This window comes from Eucalyptus grandis, chromosome 5 (assembly GCF_016545825.1).
Source record: "Eucalyptus grandis isolate ANBG69807.140 chromosome 5, ASM1654582v1, whole genome shotgun sequence".
NCBI classification, from domain to species: Eukaryota; Viridiplantae; Streptophyta; class Magnoliopsida; order Myrtales; family Myrtaceae; genus Eucalyptus; species Eucalyptus grandis.
Genome location: NC_052616.1, coordinates 62,140,063 through 62,156,185, shown reverse-complemented (window position 1 = coordinate 62,156,185; position 16,123 = coordinate 62,140,063). Strand labels below are relative to the sequence as shown.

General features: G+C 41.8%; 2 protein-coding genes across 3 annotated transcripts; one reads left to right on the top strand and one right to left on the bottom strand.

The window, feature by feature from the left end:
- Window positions 1-418: 418 nt before the first annotated feature.
- LOC104445813 (DExH-box ATP-dependent RNA helicase DExH18, mitochondrial) lies at window positions 419-5,282 on the top strand. 2 transcript variants are annotated; one of them, XM_010059732.3, is made up of 3 exons: window positions 419-3,125; window positions 4,164-4,228; window positions 4,440-5,282. In XM_010059732.3, exons 1-2 carry the CDS (start codon window positions 658-660, stop codon window positions 4,216-4,218), a joined length of 2,523 nt encoding a protein of 840 aa, XP_010058034.2. In that variant the 5' UTR covers window positions 419-657; the 3' UTR covers window positions 4,219-4,228; window positions 4,440-5,282. The 2 variants fall into 2 exon arrangements, 1 of the variants encoding a protein (XP_010058034.2); XR_005551261.1 differs by lacking the exons at window positions 4,164-4,228; window positions 4,440-5,282 and adding an exon at window positions 3,378-4,147 and having other exon boundaries at window positions 419-3,196.
- A 1,710-nt stretch (window positions 5,283-6,992) lies between these two features.
- On the bottom strand, window positions 6,993-8,618 carry LOC104445812. The gene has a single exon (XM_010059731.3). It carries the CDS (start codon window positions 8,394-8,396, stop codon window positions 7,428-7,430), a length of 969 nt encoding a protein of 322 aa, XP_010058033.1. The 5' UTR covers window positions 8,397-8,618; the 3' UTR covers window positions 6,993-7,427.
- Between the last annotated feature and the right edge of the window lie 7,505 nt (window positions 8,619-16,123).

Here is a 16,123-nt window from a genome sequence, read left to right as displayed (position 1 = left end):
TGAAAGAGCAAAGGGTGAAACAAGAATATCAATATATCGGTTATGGCAAGATTCGACAAAAAATAACTTTATTAAACTCTTTAAGTCGCATTCTGAAGATACTGAAGCCCAAAAAAAAACCATTTGTCTTGAGCTTTCAGTATTTTCAAAGCAAAACTCCGCCCCAAAATCTTTGAATTACTTGTAAATGCCCTCCCAAACGCACCCTATACATATAAAAAAAAACAAGAGGAAAATAAATAGAAGGAAGAAGCAGGAAGAAGAAGTCGAATTGTACTTAATTCCAAAGCCCATACCCGCATGAAGCCCATCCATCATCCTCATCTTGGGCCGCCACAAACCCGGCCTTTAAATCCGACCTGACCCGAACCGACCCGACCCGGCCCGATTTTCTTTCTTTCTTGTTTTCCCGGGAAACCCTTTTTCCCTTCTTCAAGCTTCCGCCGGAAAATCTTCCAGCTATGAGCCGCGCAGGCGCAGCCATCGGCATGAATCTTCGTGCTCGTACATGACACCTTCCAGTTCATCACGCCTCTAGGGTTTCGTTTCCTTCTCTTCTCCCCCACCCCGAAAGTCTCGATCTTTGAGCCCGGGCTTCGCGTTTCCCAGCTGAATTTCAATCGACTGGTCGCTGCTGCTGCTTGCGAGCATTCGGTAATGGCGAGAGGCGCCGCCGCCGCTTCCTTCCTTCGGATTTGCCGCTCCAGGGACAACGGGTCCAGGAACGGAGCCCTGTTGTCGTACAGGCGTTTCGGCTCGGGCAGCGGGCAGTTCGGCCGCTCGGCGGCGTCTCGGGATCGCGGGCTCGACCCGAATCTCGATGCTCGAAGTCGCCCGGTTTCTAGGAGTTTGGGGCAGTTGCTGCTTCGGAAGAATCTGCTTTGCAGGAGTCCGTATTTTAGGGTGGTGAGTGCGGTGGACGCGAGGTTGTATTGCTCGTCGGCGGACAAAGGGAAGGATTTGGAGGACGCGCGTGTTTTTGGGTCCGGAGTGATGGGCGGGGAAAATGGCGATGGCGTAGAAAGTTTGAAATTTGCTGAGTGCCTCGACCGGTTAGCGGAGGATGGAGATGATTTGAAGGGGGAAAATGCGTGTGAGTCCATTAGTTTTGTTGATAATGGCGGTTCGGATGAGAGTGATGAATGGCATATGGTGATGGGTGAAGAGGATGGAAGCGGCGGTAGTGTTAGTTCGACCGTAGATGTTGCCTATAAGAATGTGGGATCGCGTGATCCTGTGGATTTGTACAGGGAACTTCGTGATTCTGAAGAGCGCGCGAACCTGAGCCGAGATAAGTGGAAGATCCTCCAGGAGATTTTTCGTTGTTTAGCGGAGTCGCCGTGGGCATCTAATCAGGCTCTTGCCATCTACATAGGCATGTCTTTTTTCCCAACTGCAGCCCGCAAATTCCAAACTTTTTTCTCCAAGAAACGCCCCGCCAATATCACCATGTACTTGATTTCACTTGGCCCATCTCAGGAAGCTGTTAAGTTCTTGTTCCCTATATTTGTCGAGTTTTGCTTAGAAGAATTTCCTGATGAGATTAAGCGGTTTCGGGGCATGATTGAGTCGGCTGACTTGACAAAGCCCCACACTTGGTTTCCCTTTGCACGAGCTATGAAAAGAAAGATAATATATCATTGTGGTCCAACCAACAGTGGGAAGACATACAATGCTCTGCAGCGCTTCATGGAAGCAAAGAATGGCGTTTATTGTAGTCCGCTTAGGTTGTTGGCTATGGAAGTGTTTGACAAGGTGAATTCTTTGGGAGTTTACTGTAGTCTTCACACTGGGCAGGAAAAGAAGAATGTCCCTTTCTCGAACCATGTTGCTTGTACTGTGGAAATGGTGTCGACCGATCACTTATATGATGTGGCAGTAATTGATGAGATCCAGATGATGGCAGACCCATATAGAGGCTATGCATGGACAAGAGCATTGCTAGGACTTAAGGCTGATGAGATACATGTTTGTGGGGATCCAAGTGTTCTGAATATGGTGAGGAAAATCTGTTCTGATACTGGGGATGAGTTGCAGGAATGTCACTATGACAGATTCAAGCCACTGGTTGTTGAAGCCAAGACGCTGCTGGGGGATCTTCGCAATGTTCGATCCGGTGATTGTGTAGTTGCTTTTTCTCGGAGAGAAATATTTGAGGTTAAATTGGCTATTGAGAAGCACACCAATCACCGCTGCTGTGTCATATATGGTGCCTTGCCACCTGAGACTCGAAGACAGCAAGCTAACTTGTTTAATGATCAAGACAATGAGTATGATGTCTTGGTTGCAAGTGATGCGGTGGGGATGGGTCTCAATCTTAATATCAGAAGGGTTGTGTTTTACACTCTCTCGAAGTATAACGGCGATAAGATGGTGCCAGTTCCTGCATCACAGGTGAAGCAGATTGCAGGAAGAGCTGGTAGAAGAGGAAGCCGATATCCCGATGGGCTTACAACTACCTTTGAGCTTAATGATTTGGAGTACCTCATTGAGTGTTTAAAGCAGCCATTTGAAGAAGTTAAGAAGGTGGGTCTCTTTCCTTTCTTTGAGCAGGTTGAGCTCTTTGCTTGCCAACTTTCCAATGTTACGTTCTGCAAGCTACTTGAGAAATTTGGTGAAAATTGCCGTCTTGATGGCTCATACTTCTTGTGCCGGCACGACCATATTAAGAAGGTTGCAAACATGTTGGAGAAGGTCCCAGGGCTATCTCTTGAAGATCGCTTCAACTTTTGTTTTGCACCAGTTAATGTCAGAGACCCAAAATCAATGTATCATCTTCTGAGGTTTGCCACAGCTTATAGTCAAAAATTGCCTGTTAATATAGCAATGGGCATGCCCAAGGGCTCTGCTCGAAATGATGCTGAGCTTTTGGATCTGGAGACCAAACATCAGGTGGTGTCTATGTATCTGTGGTTGTCTCACCACTTTGAGGAGGAAACTTTTCCATATGTTAAGAAGGCAGAAGCTATGGCGACAGGCATTGCTGAGTTATTGGGTCAGTCTCTGAAAGTCGCTAACTGGAAACCAGAATCAAGGCAGGCAGGAAAACCAAAGCCTAAAGAGAAGCCTGAACAAAAGGAGGATGGCTACGAGAGACCACAGTCACTTGCCAAACTATTTTCTTTGTAAGTTACTCTGTTTAGTTTTCTGCAAATACTTTCTGTGGACCAGGATGATATTCACTCTCTGCCAATCCTTTATTGTGTATTTAACTCTCTCTCTCTCTCTCTCTCTCTCTCTATATATATATATATATGTAGCGTGCGCGTGTTTCTCATCCATGGGTTAGTAACAATCTTCTTGTTAGTAAATCCTCAAATGATTCCCCTGTATGAACTCATATCTGTACTTTCATGGATGTTTTGTTGCTTTTTTGGTACCTGAAGCCAAGTTATGATATTGGCAGAATGTCCTTCTGACTCCTTCAGTATTCCAGTCAATGGATCTTAGAAGGCATATACTTTGGTAGGCTAGAACTACTTGATGCGAGGGAGGGAGTGATTGTGAGTGTATTGAATTGACCTTGTCTGTTTCCAGCTGCTGTATGTGATTGTGGCGACCTCACTGATTTGGTGGTTCATTGACTAGATATTGCTTTGATGTAAGGGAAACTTTGTTGTTTAAAAAAGGGCAAACTCATTAAGGCCATCAGATGCTCTAGTGAGAAGACATGACCATATGATATAGCGCATGTTAGAATGGATAAAAATATGAGGTTGGAAACTTTAAGAAAAGACCTTGGGTTTGGTGGGTTTCCAGTTTAGTGGTGGGTGTTGTTGTCTTTGTTGCAGCCAACTCTTACTTTCATTTGGCTTAACTAGCTCTTCCATAGATGACTTTTCTTTGTGATATGTACTGTTCCAGATCAGGAACATTGTTTATTTTACTATTTGTTTGGCTCACTTGTCATGAAAATGAAAAGGCAGAAGTTAAAAGGAAGGTAAGGTTTTGATACAGTGTTTAATCTGTTCATAACCTTAAGACGACTAACCTCCTGGTAGTAAACCTTGAGAGTTGTAGCGTCGCAATTGTCCAAAGTTGGTGAAGAGCTCTTCACAAGGGCACAATTTTTTGCCTTATTAAAAGTTGGTGCTATTTCCAGATCATTGTTATTTTCTTTGTCATCCTTCAGAAAACAATGATTCTTTTTCTTTGTCATATAGGAGAAGACAGAATAAGGTCCCGGAAATTCCACATGCTGAGAAATTGTCTACATAGTCATGTGCAGGTAATGCTACTCAGTATTGTGGCCTATCTGTTGGCACCTCCAATGCAGTTTCTGTTATGTATGTTTTGTTGCATTTCACAAGAATCACTACTCCATTTCCTATCAAAGTGCAGATGTAGCTTGGCGGCAACGTATGCAATTTTCTTTATTTTTAGTTATGATCTGCAAATCATGCCATAATTAAGAGAATGGTTCCTTGCTGTTCATTCAGGTGATTGAGCAGAGGACCTCGGGGACTTGTGTGCCTAAGATGGCAGGACGGTCGTCGTCATTGTGGCTCTGCATCTTTGTATATTAAAATGGTCCGTCAGATAAGCTGGTGCAGCTTCTGCAGGAAATATCTGAAGACGAGGAGTAGATTCACAACCTGAATACAAAATCTCTACTGTATAGCGGTAGCAGTTTCTGTGAGCAGGCTGGTGAAGGGTGCTTTGCTTCGATGAGGTCACTGCCAAGCGGTTGTCCTAGTTTGGGCAGCACTAATGGAGCATCAGCTCTTTGCTGCACTGTTGAGGAACGAAGGCAGTTCCAGTTCCTATGATGAAAATCGACCCATATAATGTATTTTTTATGGGAAAGAATGAGAGAGAGAGAGAGAGAGAGAGAGAGAGAGAGAGCTCAAGTTTTGATGAAATATCCTGTCATTTGAACCTTTGGATACTATGTGGATCGTCACTAATGCAGCATGGTGCTCCAGCAACAAGTCAGGCTGGGCTTTGAAGATGGATGGCTCATCTTGGTGCGACAAATGGGGTGCCTCTCATTATCTGCTTGTGCCTGTTGAGATTCATTCCATCTTTCTGGCATTTTGCTAAGTGGTTATATCCTCCTGTCCAGTTGTTCTCATTAGCATGCTACTGGACATTTGAGTAAGGGTGTACCTTCTTACTGAGAAATCATGTCAAGCTTGGTCTTACTATGGTATTTGATTGGATGTCTCGCTTTTAATATTATAATGTTTCATTTTAAATTTCCTCTGGTTCAAGAGCAATCTGTGTAGGAGGATGTACCTTGAGCTTTGACCATGTCTCCAAATCAAGTTTCTTATCTTGTATGGTTTCGCTTGAAGCCGTTAAATTTAATCGTGTAATGAGTAGACAGAGACAATGAGATTACTCCTTGTTCACAAATGTAAGTACTTCATCCCGAATAATAAAATACTTCGCAGATGATTTGTAGTATCGAGTCCAGCAGGAAGAAAAAAATACTCACATCTAGACATGCTTAGGTCGATTAATCTTGCAGATGGCAAGAAATGAATCATCATTAATCCGTGTTGCATCAAGTAAGTCATTAGAAGCTTCGGTAATGCCCATAGGCGGATACTGGTTTAGAATATCGGATAATTGGAATGAAGTACTTAATCTTTCCTTTGTGTCTAGATTTTCCCCAAAATCTTGGGGCATGGCTCAATCTTGTCACGTTTCAGAGGAGCCTGTTTTCAAGGGTAACGGCATTAAGTTATAAAGAGGAGTTGAGTTTTCTCGTCAAGCAGCATAAAGAAAATTCTCCTGATTGATTATTTCACAGAGCAAAAGATAGTCTAAGCACTGGCATTGTTCCGTTGACGAAGACTATCGCATTGTAAACTGCGATCATTTTCGGACGTCATCTTGGAGAATGACTTTGGCGACTATTAGTTGATGTTATCTGACTGAAAAATTAACACCCCTCATGTAATATTAATTGAAGTAGCCTGTGCCACAATAGAACGATGCTGACCGGAGAGAAATTGGTTTCTAGGAATGACGTTAACCGAGTTTTGGATCTTGAAAAGCTGAGCTCAGTATACTGAAAGAAGATAAACCGAATGCAGAAAAAAGAAGAATTGAATCACAAGATACTATGCCAAGCACGCAAGCCCTCATTCCGCATAGTAGATGAGTTCATTGGCACGTACCACTGTATGAGAAGCATTTCTTGATAGAGAAGACATAAATCATCTGATCTATCAGTGAAAACTAAGTCTGTGTCCTACAACTGGGTTCTGATCCATTAATGTCCGTCCACATTCGGCAGTATCACGAGCCGATAAAAAATGGACGTTTTAACCATGCACTCTGCATAAGCCATCTCAAGTAAATACTTCTACAACCAAGGACCAAGCTACACGTCCTTTCCACATGAACCAAAAGCACCAGGGTAGAAATTAATAACTCTGAACATTTCCTTCTATATGTCTACACATGAACCTAGATATGCCCATCTGCATATGTTCAAGAGCCAGTCAAAGCCCCATTGGGTTCTGTATTTTAGAGAGGCAATGCAAATGTTCAAGAGCCAGTCGAAGATCCTAAACAGCTTTCACTTCCAAATCATATTTGGAAAAAAATTCCTAGCTATGCATATTTTTTCTGTGCATGTACTAAATACTCCAAGTGCAAGCCTCTGATGTCTTCCTATGACTCGGCCCTTGCCAACCAGATACTCTTTTTAATGAATTTCAATAAGAATAGCAACATACTCCCTTCTATGCAGGGAAAAGTACATTTGATTATAGCATAAAGATTTTGCATCTAGACTCACTACTCTGATTTAAAGTCCAACAAGGATTCGTATTAAACATCTAACTTGGGCAAAGATGACTTCCGACACCTGCTAGTCTAAAACTATAAAACAGAGCAAAACCCAAGAAAAACCAGAACAAATAAAAGCTAATCCATGCCTGAATTGCACTAGGGGAACTAACAGTTACCGCAAAATTCCGAAATTAAAAGCTACTCACAGAAGCTCTTGAACATCCATTAATAATTGGATGCATGAGTAACGTTAATTTGAGTCATGTGGTAGATAACCATAACTGTTTTCACCAATTTACAAGCTGCTTGGGTAGCAGGAAAAGGCAGATATGTAGCATTAAACATAACAGATAACAGACTCAGAACACCATATTAAACTAACAGACATCACAGGAAAGTACAGAAAACGGACATTACACTATGCAATTTCCTTTAACCGCTAACATCGTGGTATAAATGTTCTCATCAGTAAGACAACTCAGATTCTCGGATTGAACCTAACACTACCTACGTAAAACAAGAAAGGAACAAAGATAAAGTGGTAGCCAGTATCAGACCAGGACTTTCCGCTATTATTACCATTATTTAACAACACCACTTACAATCCACCAGGATGGTCTTACATCCATTCCAAGAGCACCAAAGTAGAACTTACAAATCCATCCAACATCACCGCCCGATCATATATCCTCCATCTGAATGCTGCTCTTGAGCGGCACGTACTCGCCGAGATACCCACCAAGATGATCATGAAGAGCCGTCTTATCAATCCCCTGGTGATGATAACTCTTGCAGACGTAGTAAAACACGCTCTGCACCAACAACCCGACCAAGTTGACAATCACCAGCACCCCGACCAAGAACCCGCCCACCACGATCCGCCCGAAAACCCCGTGGCTGTCCCCGCCGTGCACCACCACCCCAGCGAAGACCCCATTAATCAACCAGCAGATCACCAGATACACGAAGACCAAGACGGCGGCCATCAGGGTCCTCCCCTTCAGCAGCTCGTAGCTCTTCTTCATCGCGGCGAACCCGAGGATGGGCTCGAGCACGGACACCACGCTCGCCATGTGCCACAGCGCGGTGATGTAGACGTGGACCACCAGGAAGAGCAGGAAGATCACGAAGATCACGAAGAGCGAGAACAGCCCGAGGGCGGCGCTCCGGGTGTCGATGGCGATCACGAGGAGCACGACGAAGGCGGCGAAGACGAGGTTGTAGACGACCATGAGGAGGGTGACCCAGAGGAACGTCACGAAGAGGCGCTTGAACACCTTGGGGATGGCGGCGAGGGTGGAGGCGAAGGAGACGGGCTTGGCGGTGTAGAGGGAGGCGACGGTGAAGACGACGGCGGCGGTGGAGAGGAGGGAGAAGGCGAAGAGGAAGAGGAGGTACCCGAACTGGAAGGCGAAGAGGGCGGCCCACTCGCGTCGGGTCCGGGCCGGGTCGTCGCCGGCCGGGTCCTGGAGGCGGGCGACGAGCGGGTGGGTGAAGAGGGAGTGGGCCAGGATGGCGAAGGAGAGCGGGAAGATGAGGGACAGCGTGATGAGGTAGAAGGTCTTCGGCGACCGCTTCGGGATCGCCACCGACTCCCGGAGCACGTCGGAGATGGTGAGGAACTGCAGCTCCTCCGGCGCCAGATCCATGGTTCTAGATCGAGTCTTTACTGCGTCGGCGGCGGCGGCGGCGCGCGGTTGAAGGCGGAGGCGCGGCGGAGGAGGGGGAGGGGTTGGCCGGAGGGGATTGGCAGGGCCGCCGTGCTTTCCGGCAACCGCCGATCGGCGTCCAGCTCAAGCTCGAGCTGAGATTCTCTTTCTCTCTCTTTCTCAGAATTAGCAAAGAAGTTGGAGAGAGAAAAGAGAGGGACGTTGGGGATTAGATGGGGAAAAACGTGGGCTTTCGAGGTTTATATGGGCCGTCGGCCGTACGGTTTGGGCCGATCTAGAGAGAACCGGACCGGCCGGATCGGGTGGACCGGTTCGGCGGCTGGAATCTGATACGACGTCGTGTCACCGAGGTTTTTAGTTTTTTTATTTTTTTTGGGGTCTTATTGTTCCGGTTTTTGGCCGGTTTGATTAGGTTCGCCCACGTATCACCTTATGAACCCGGTTCAATCTCGCCATTTAATGCCAAGATTGTGACAATAGGCCATATCTGATGGACGGCGAGATCTATCTTAATCTAGCTGTCATTTTACTTGCATGAAAGTAATATTAAAATCCGAGACTCTATGTATCATAATAAATGAAAAATTGCTCATTATTCTTGGAATTCTAAGTTTCACTTGTTTCACCAGAAATTAATAATTTAAAAAATCTTTATGAGAAAACGATCACCCTTGATTACTTATAAAAATCACCATTCAAAAAATATTTTTATCACCTACGAAGATATTCAGGTATAAGTTATTGTCGATAATGAATACTTTGTGTTATTGATTGATTATTTTAAGCATACAAGTGATCAATTTTTTAAATCATTCAAAAGAAACGTAACTTAAATGTTTCAATAATTGATACCCAATATTTCATTTTGCCAATAAAAGTAGTACTCCCACTCATTCCATACCTACACAGCACTCAACCACTTTTGTCTCATACTCAACTTCCAAAAACACAGTTCCACACAAAATGGGAAAATTATCTAAAAAACCTTAAAATTGTTGTATTTTTATCAATTCAATCCTAAATTTTATGATTGTATGAATTGGATCTTAAATATTTTTACATTTAGCCATTTGAGCCCAACCAATTAATTTTGATTGGAAACCATTAATGTGGAAGCCAGTCGTCCTCCATGGCATTACCTACGTAACATAGATAATTTTTAATAATATTTTTATTATTTCTTTTTTTTCCCAACTTTGGTTGGCAAGGTCACTGGCCTATGGCAAAGGCTAACGGAGGCGAGGGAGTTGTGACCCTCATTAGCCACGGGTGAGGACCTTCACCCCTCGCCGATCATAAGCAAGTCCTCATCAAGCAATACTCACCCGTTGATTGGTGAGGCCCTCACCTAATCTAGGGGCCTATGGTCGGCGAGAGCATAGAGACCATCGCTTGTGTTTGGCAAGGGCATTGCAGCCCTTGCCTAGGCTAGGTGAGAGTCGTTGGCCTCACTTGCTATCGGCGATAGTTGATTGGTGACCTTGCACTGCCAGAGTTGGGAAAAAAAAAAAAAAGAAAAGAATAAAAAGAAAAAATAAATTGAAAAATATTACTTAAATTTTTTGACATTAGCGTTAGTCATGCCCACGTTAGCCACTTAGGATTTTGGCATTCATATTAGTGATTTCCAGTCAAAATTGGCCGAATAAACTCAATTGACAAAAATTGAAAATATTTAGAGTTCAATCGGCACAATTAAGATAATTAATACCGAACTAGCTAAAGAATAAAAGATTTAGAAATTTTTGATGATCTTCCCATGCAAAACCCTTTAATTAGCAATATTTCATGATCTGATAGATGAAGTGCAGAAAAATAAGACAACATCGATTTTGGGGGAAGAGGATGACGTTGAAGTTGGCGTGAAACTGCCTCCCGTTTTTAGGCGAAAGCACAGATTCTTCTGGTTCCTTGCTTTGACTGAAGTGCTGCATTCAGTCATGATTGTCTCTGCTGCTTCATGTGCACTCAGGCTCGAGAAAAGCTGTCGTCTGCAACAGACGAGATTAGCAAAAGTACGAGCTTCTACCGGAGTTAAAAAAACAAGAGATATGGAGGACAAAATACGTTGTTTCGATCTAACTTTGGCGAAATCTATGATTATTCTTGCAAAACTAGATATTAAGTTCATGAGCATACTGAATGTAGTCGTCTCAAGATCTCTTCAGAATGAAGCTAGATAAAAAAATACTACGAAACCAAAGGCAGAAATTAGCTGTGCAAGAGTGATGACAGCAAAGTACGCTTTGACTCAGGTTTTTTTTTCCCCAGCTCAATGACATTCTATGTCTCATAGTCATGTGGCATTGGTAATAAGAAAGCTTCAATATCTTCTTATAGACTATGATAAGTTTCTTATGTTTCGCTTGCTGCATTGCATATACATGTGCAACCCTGGAGTAGAAGGGGAAAAGAGCGTTTCTTTGTCTTAACATCATATACCCCTATATACCCCGAATTTGTAGGTATATATCAACTTCAAGAAAACGATGACTACATAATTCGGTCCGACGTCTTTAACGTCCTTTCCCGTTGCTCGTGTGCACTCGCACATGTCTAGTACACTCAATTTGTAGTTCAATGAGGTTAGGAAGCAGCTGAACTTACAGGAAAATGGGAGGCCATATAGAATGAAAAGGGCACAGTAAGACTCCAGCTTCCAATTCTAGGCAGACAAAGGGTTGCTTATGACGATTCTTATTCTATTTCTTAAGGTTAACACTTGATCAGAACTTCATGAGATAGTATATACAACTAGATCTAGCTAGGGTTTGCTCACCCAAAAGCTATAGCTAGCGTGACGACCATTTCATGCTTCTTTTCCTGATTAACTTCAAAGCAGGAGCTAATATGAACTTTCATAGGAAGCTTTCTTCCTCACACGCCTAAATGGAGTACAGATTAAATTTCTCAGCGGAGCTTTTTGTTGCATGCTTGCAGAAGGTGGCAAACATCGTTTGCACTGACACGACAAAAACACCTCGAATTCGGGAAGTGGGATTTGATCATTCGTCGTGAGAGATCGACCACATACCAAACATTATCAGAGGTAACCTATTACCTCTTGCAGTCAAATATCGGATTTGGAGTCATTTTCGATTATGATCACGTGCTTTGGGCTCTCTTTAATGCTCTGATCATCCTCCTGAGGGGACTTCCTTGTGGAAAATGTACTTCAAACGGTTTGCCCTCGCGATCCATTTATGGGAAACGAAACACAAGAATGGTAACCCAAGTGATTCTTGCTCTCTCAAGAAATTAATTGCAGATTTTCCTTGCATTTCACTTCTCCAATCTCGTGTCTTGCTTGGCCACGGGGAGTCACGGATATATCGGCTTCCACTTGTTATGACCTTTTTGAGTGAGGTATTCTTCCGTGTACACATAATTTCCATAAGCTTTTTAGGTGATCGTTTCACAGCAGGTTATTTTCTGATTTCATGAAGTAATTGACTTACTTCTTTCTAATAAAATTGATAATTAAAATAGGTGGCAACGTTGTTACTAAATCTCACATAATATGAGAATAAAAAGTTCCAAGTTCAAATATTTTCAGATTCCTTGTTTTGCCTCCATTATTAAATGGGATTTCATATTAAAATTACAACAATGGGCAATCACTAATTAATGGTGAGAGTCACCTTAAACGGTCATGATTTCATTTGTGTGAAATCTCAAGCCATCTATGTTGATTCACAAGATGAAATGTGGTCATGATTTTATTTGTGTGAAATCTCAAGCCATCTATGTCGATTTGCAAGACGAAATGTGATCCATGGACACGAATGTAATATCAAGTTTTTGATGTAATAAAAAGAATGTAATATCAAGTTTTGGAATAAATGAAAAATGCCATTATTCATCATTTTTTAAGTGTTTCATTAAATGGGTACCCAATAGTTTATTCCACTCTTATCTTTTTCTTTTTTCTTTTTCAGTTGTTGTCAAGATTCCACTTGTATCTCATACGCAAATTCCAAACATATTTCGATTTAAACTTTTGGATTGATGATGTTTTAGATTTTACATATATATCACTTATACATATACATAAGATGTATATAAGTATGAGAATATTCATAGTTAGTCTGCATCTAGGCTAGATGAGTGCAGAAGAAGACTATCGATTTATGGCAGAAGAATAATAATCTCCACTAAACATGTATAACGAGTTTAGGAATTATTTATGTTGTTTTCATAAAATTAAATATAATAGTCGTGTGGGCCAAAACACATTCAATGTCATACTCCAAAAATTAACACACTCACACTCTCTCTCTCTCTCTCTCTCTCTCTACCGTGAAAGTAGCTCTATCTTTGAATGGTGCAATGCACTCCTACAAAGACTGTCGAAGTCGACGTGAAACTGCCTTCTGTTTTCAGAAGAAAGACTGTCGAAGTCGACGTGAAACTCTGTTTTCAGAAGAAAGCACAAATTCTCTCTTGTTTCCTGCTTTCTCTTGACGTTCCTCATTCAGTCATGATGTTAGCATTCTCGTCAACTTCATGCAGCTTCATGTCCACACCGGCTTGATAAATCTAGTGGTTGAAACTTTGCAATAGGTTGGCCCAAAGGCAGAAACTAGCTGGGTGAGAGTGATGATGACGAAAGGAGCCGTGTGGGGGGGACCAGTTTTGATTAACCTTGTACTTCCAAATATAGATGTTCCTAACAAGTGTTCCCTAACTAGGGTTTGTTTTCCAGCTCAATGACGTCCCATGTCTCACGATATTGTGGAATCGGTAATGGAAAAGCTTCAATATCTCATCGACTGCGATTAACTTCTTTTTATGCCTTTGGGTTGCATTGTATATACATGTACATCCTTGGTGTGAAATGGGAAATAGTGTTTCTTTGCCTTAAAACTAATGGCACCACCTTACGTTCGCAAGATCATATACCCCTATAAACCTCCAGTTTGTGGGTACATAATTTGGTCAACAGCTTTAATATTTTTTTATCCTTGCTCGTGCGCACTCACACACATCTATTACATTTAATTTGTTGTTAAACCTTTTTGGTAAATTTCCTTTGCTCTAGAATGAAATGGACACGATCACACACATCTCTAGAAAGACAAAGGGTTGCTTATAATGATTCGTAATTTGTTTCTCTTTTCCATGAGATAGTATATTCAACTAGCTGTATTTGCACTTGATAGCTCTTTTTGGAACTAATAGAGACCTTCATAGAAAACACATCCACATAGAATGAAATTTGACATCCTTAAGTCACACTTATAGAAGGTGGCAAATAGTATTTGCATTGTCACAACAATAACACATCGAATTCCGGAAATGAGATTGGATCATACATTAGGAAATCGACTGTATACCAAACATTTTCAGAGATAATTAAATTGTTGTCAGCCTCTTGTAGGGAAGTGTCAAATTTTGAGAGCCCTCTTCGATTACTGTTGTGTGTTTTTGGACTCTCTCTAATGCTCTGATCATTTCTAAAGCAGAATTTAATGTGAAAAATGAATTTCAAACAATATGTGGTTGCGATCCATTTAAGGTAAAAGAAACAAAAGTATTAATAAACTAAGTGTTTTTGTTTCCCATTCAAGAGATTAATTGCAGGTTTTCCTTGTATTTCACTGCTCCAAACCCGTGTGTTGGTTGGCCATAAGGAATCACATATGTGTAGGCATCCCCTCTCACGTTATGACCTTTTTAAGTGAGGTATTCTCATGTGCTCGGGGCTTTTCGGTTGAAACGCTTCCTAGTGGGTGTTTTCTAAAACTGTAAAGGAATTGCCTCGCTTATTTTAGAGAACATTGATAATTTTTCATTGAAAGTAATGATGTCAAGATGATTTGGATCAAAATGAGCTTTTAAGCTCGTCTGGAGAATTGTTTCTATAGTCAATTCTATCGTGCAGCAATTGTGATCTATCTTGGCATTGGCGACTTTACCACGGAACCTACTACGCTACCATGGAAATGCCTGCCATGCAACTTGTTATTAATTTTGCTTAGAATCTCCGGCTCCAACGTGAAATCTGAGGACCTAACTGGTCTCGATCAATTCCAACTTTTCGAAGTCAAGAACCAAGCCGATTCTGGTGTGAGCCGGGCCCGATTCTCATCTGAACCGGCCTCAAACAGAACCAATCAGGCTGGCCTTCGTGAATTCCAGTGTCTACCCCGAATCCTTGCTGACTCTAAAACCTTGTCTTTACCACAAAGTCCTCTTCTCACAACCAAATATTCTCTCGATTTGCTTCTAACATCCATATATCGACCGCAGAAGGATATCACAACAAACGCCAGCCCTTAGTTTCCTTTTCTGAACAAAGTTAAAGTGCTGCGAAACTTCTCGAGTCTTTCTGTTTGAACTTGCTTGGAAGTTTTTCCAGCATATACAACGCGGAGAAACAAATTGGGTAGCTTCTCCTCGGTCAAATCTACGTGCTTATGAAACAGCGTGTAGTTACCACTTACTTCAATCCAAACGCGCACTCACATCGTCCTAATAACACTGCTTGTTTCAATTATTACAAGCATTCACATTTGATGGATGTTCATGTGGTTGTTTGAAATGCAATGACGCTTAATCAGTGGGCGAGCCAAAGAACTGATTCTGAAGCTTGACAGGCACCACCACATCAGATTCACGCACTTGCCGTTTCAAAAAATAGAAACCTTGGTAGCTGTCATATCCACTCTTGGTAACCTGCTTTCTTTTTCACGTTTTGAATTTGCCCTAGAATTGGCAAAGTTCATAAAGCCCCACTTCGGTCGTGGACAGAGCGTGAGAGAGAGAGAGAGAGAGAGAGAGAGTGGTTATTAGTCATAGCATGACGTCCACCCTTTGTTCCTACCCCCTTCACGAGGAGATAGCGAAAGATTACTTAATCATGGCGAGTATTAAACATTACCACATGGTGCCATCATCACCATGCAATAATTATGCATGGTAAAAAAGAAAATGAAATAACCACTGTTACTTCCCCATTATTTGGATTTTTTTCATTTTGTGTTCAATCGGTTTCAACAATTTGATACTAACAATTACTAAATTTTCCCTCCCTTTTATGATTTAACATTGAATTTGTACAATTGGTCGATGCTAGTTCTGAGCTAAGTCCTTTCAATAACCTATATGCATGCAAGTTTCTCCTTTAAAACTTAAATCATGTGGGTACAACATTAGTATAAACTTGGGGTGAAGCCAATTCATGAGGTGTCGAGAGGATTGTAATTTAAGGATTTGATATAAATGAATGGACATAAATGTAAAGATTGATTAAAGAATGAGATGTCTTATGTTTCCTTCGGCAAATATGTTCTCTTTAAAGTTTTTAAGTCCAAATAAGAAACTACGTACCTAGCTGAACTTTTTATATGCTGAAGCATGTTTGCTACCGAAATGCATCGATCAAGTTTTCAAGTTTAATCTTTTGTCATGATTAGCTAAACTAGTCTCCTAATTCCAATTATTGCAAGGCCATCAATCTGATATTCTTCGTCGAAAAGGTATCATTACAAGAGCTTGTCTGTAAATTAAAAAGCCAGGATAACAAAAATAGGGAGTTGGTTTTATTTATATGAGATGGAAACTATCTATTTCTCTTTTTCTTTGCCACCAACCACATGCACGTTATGACACTCTCATCATCATTTCTTTCACTTCTCTATTGCATATGGAATTAATTGGCATAAAAGAAATTTCAAATCCACGATCAGAGTCTCACATGCGAA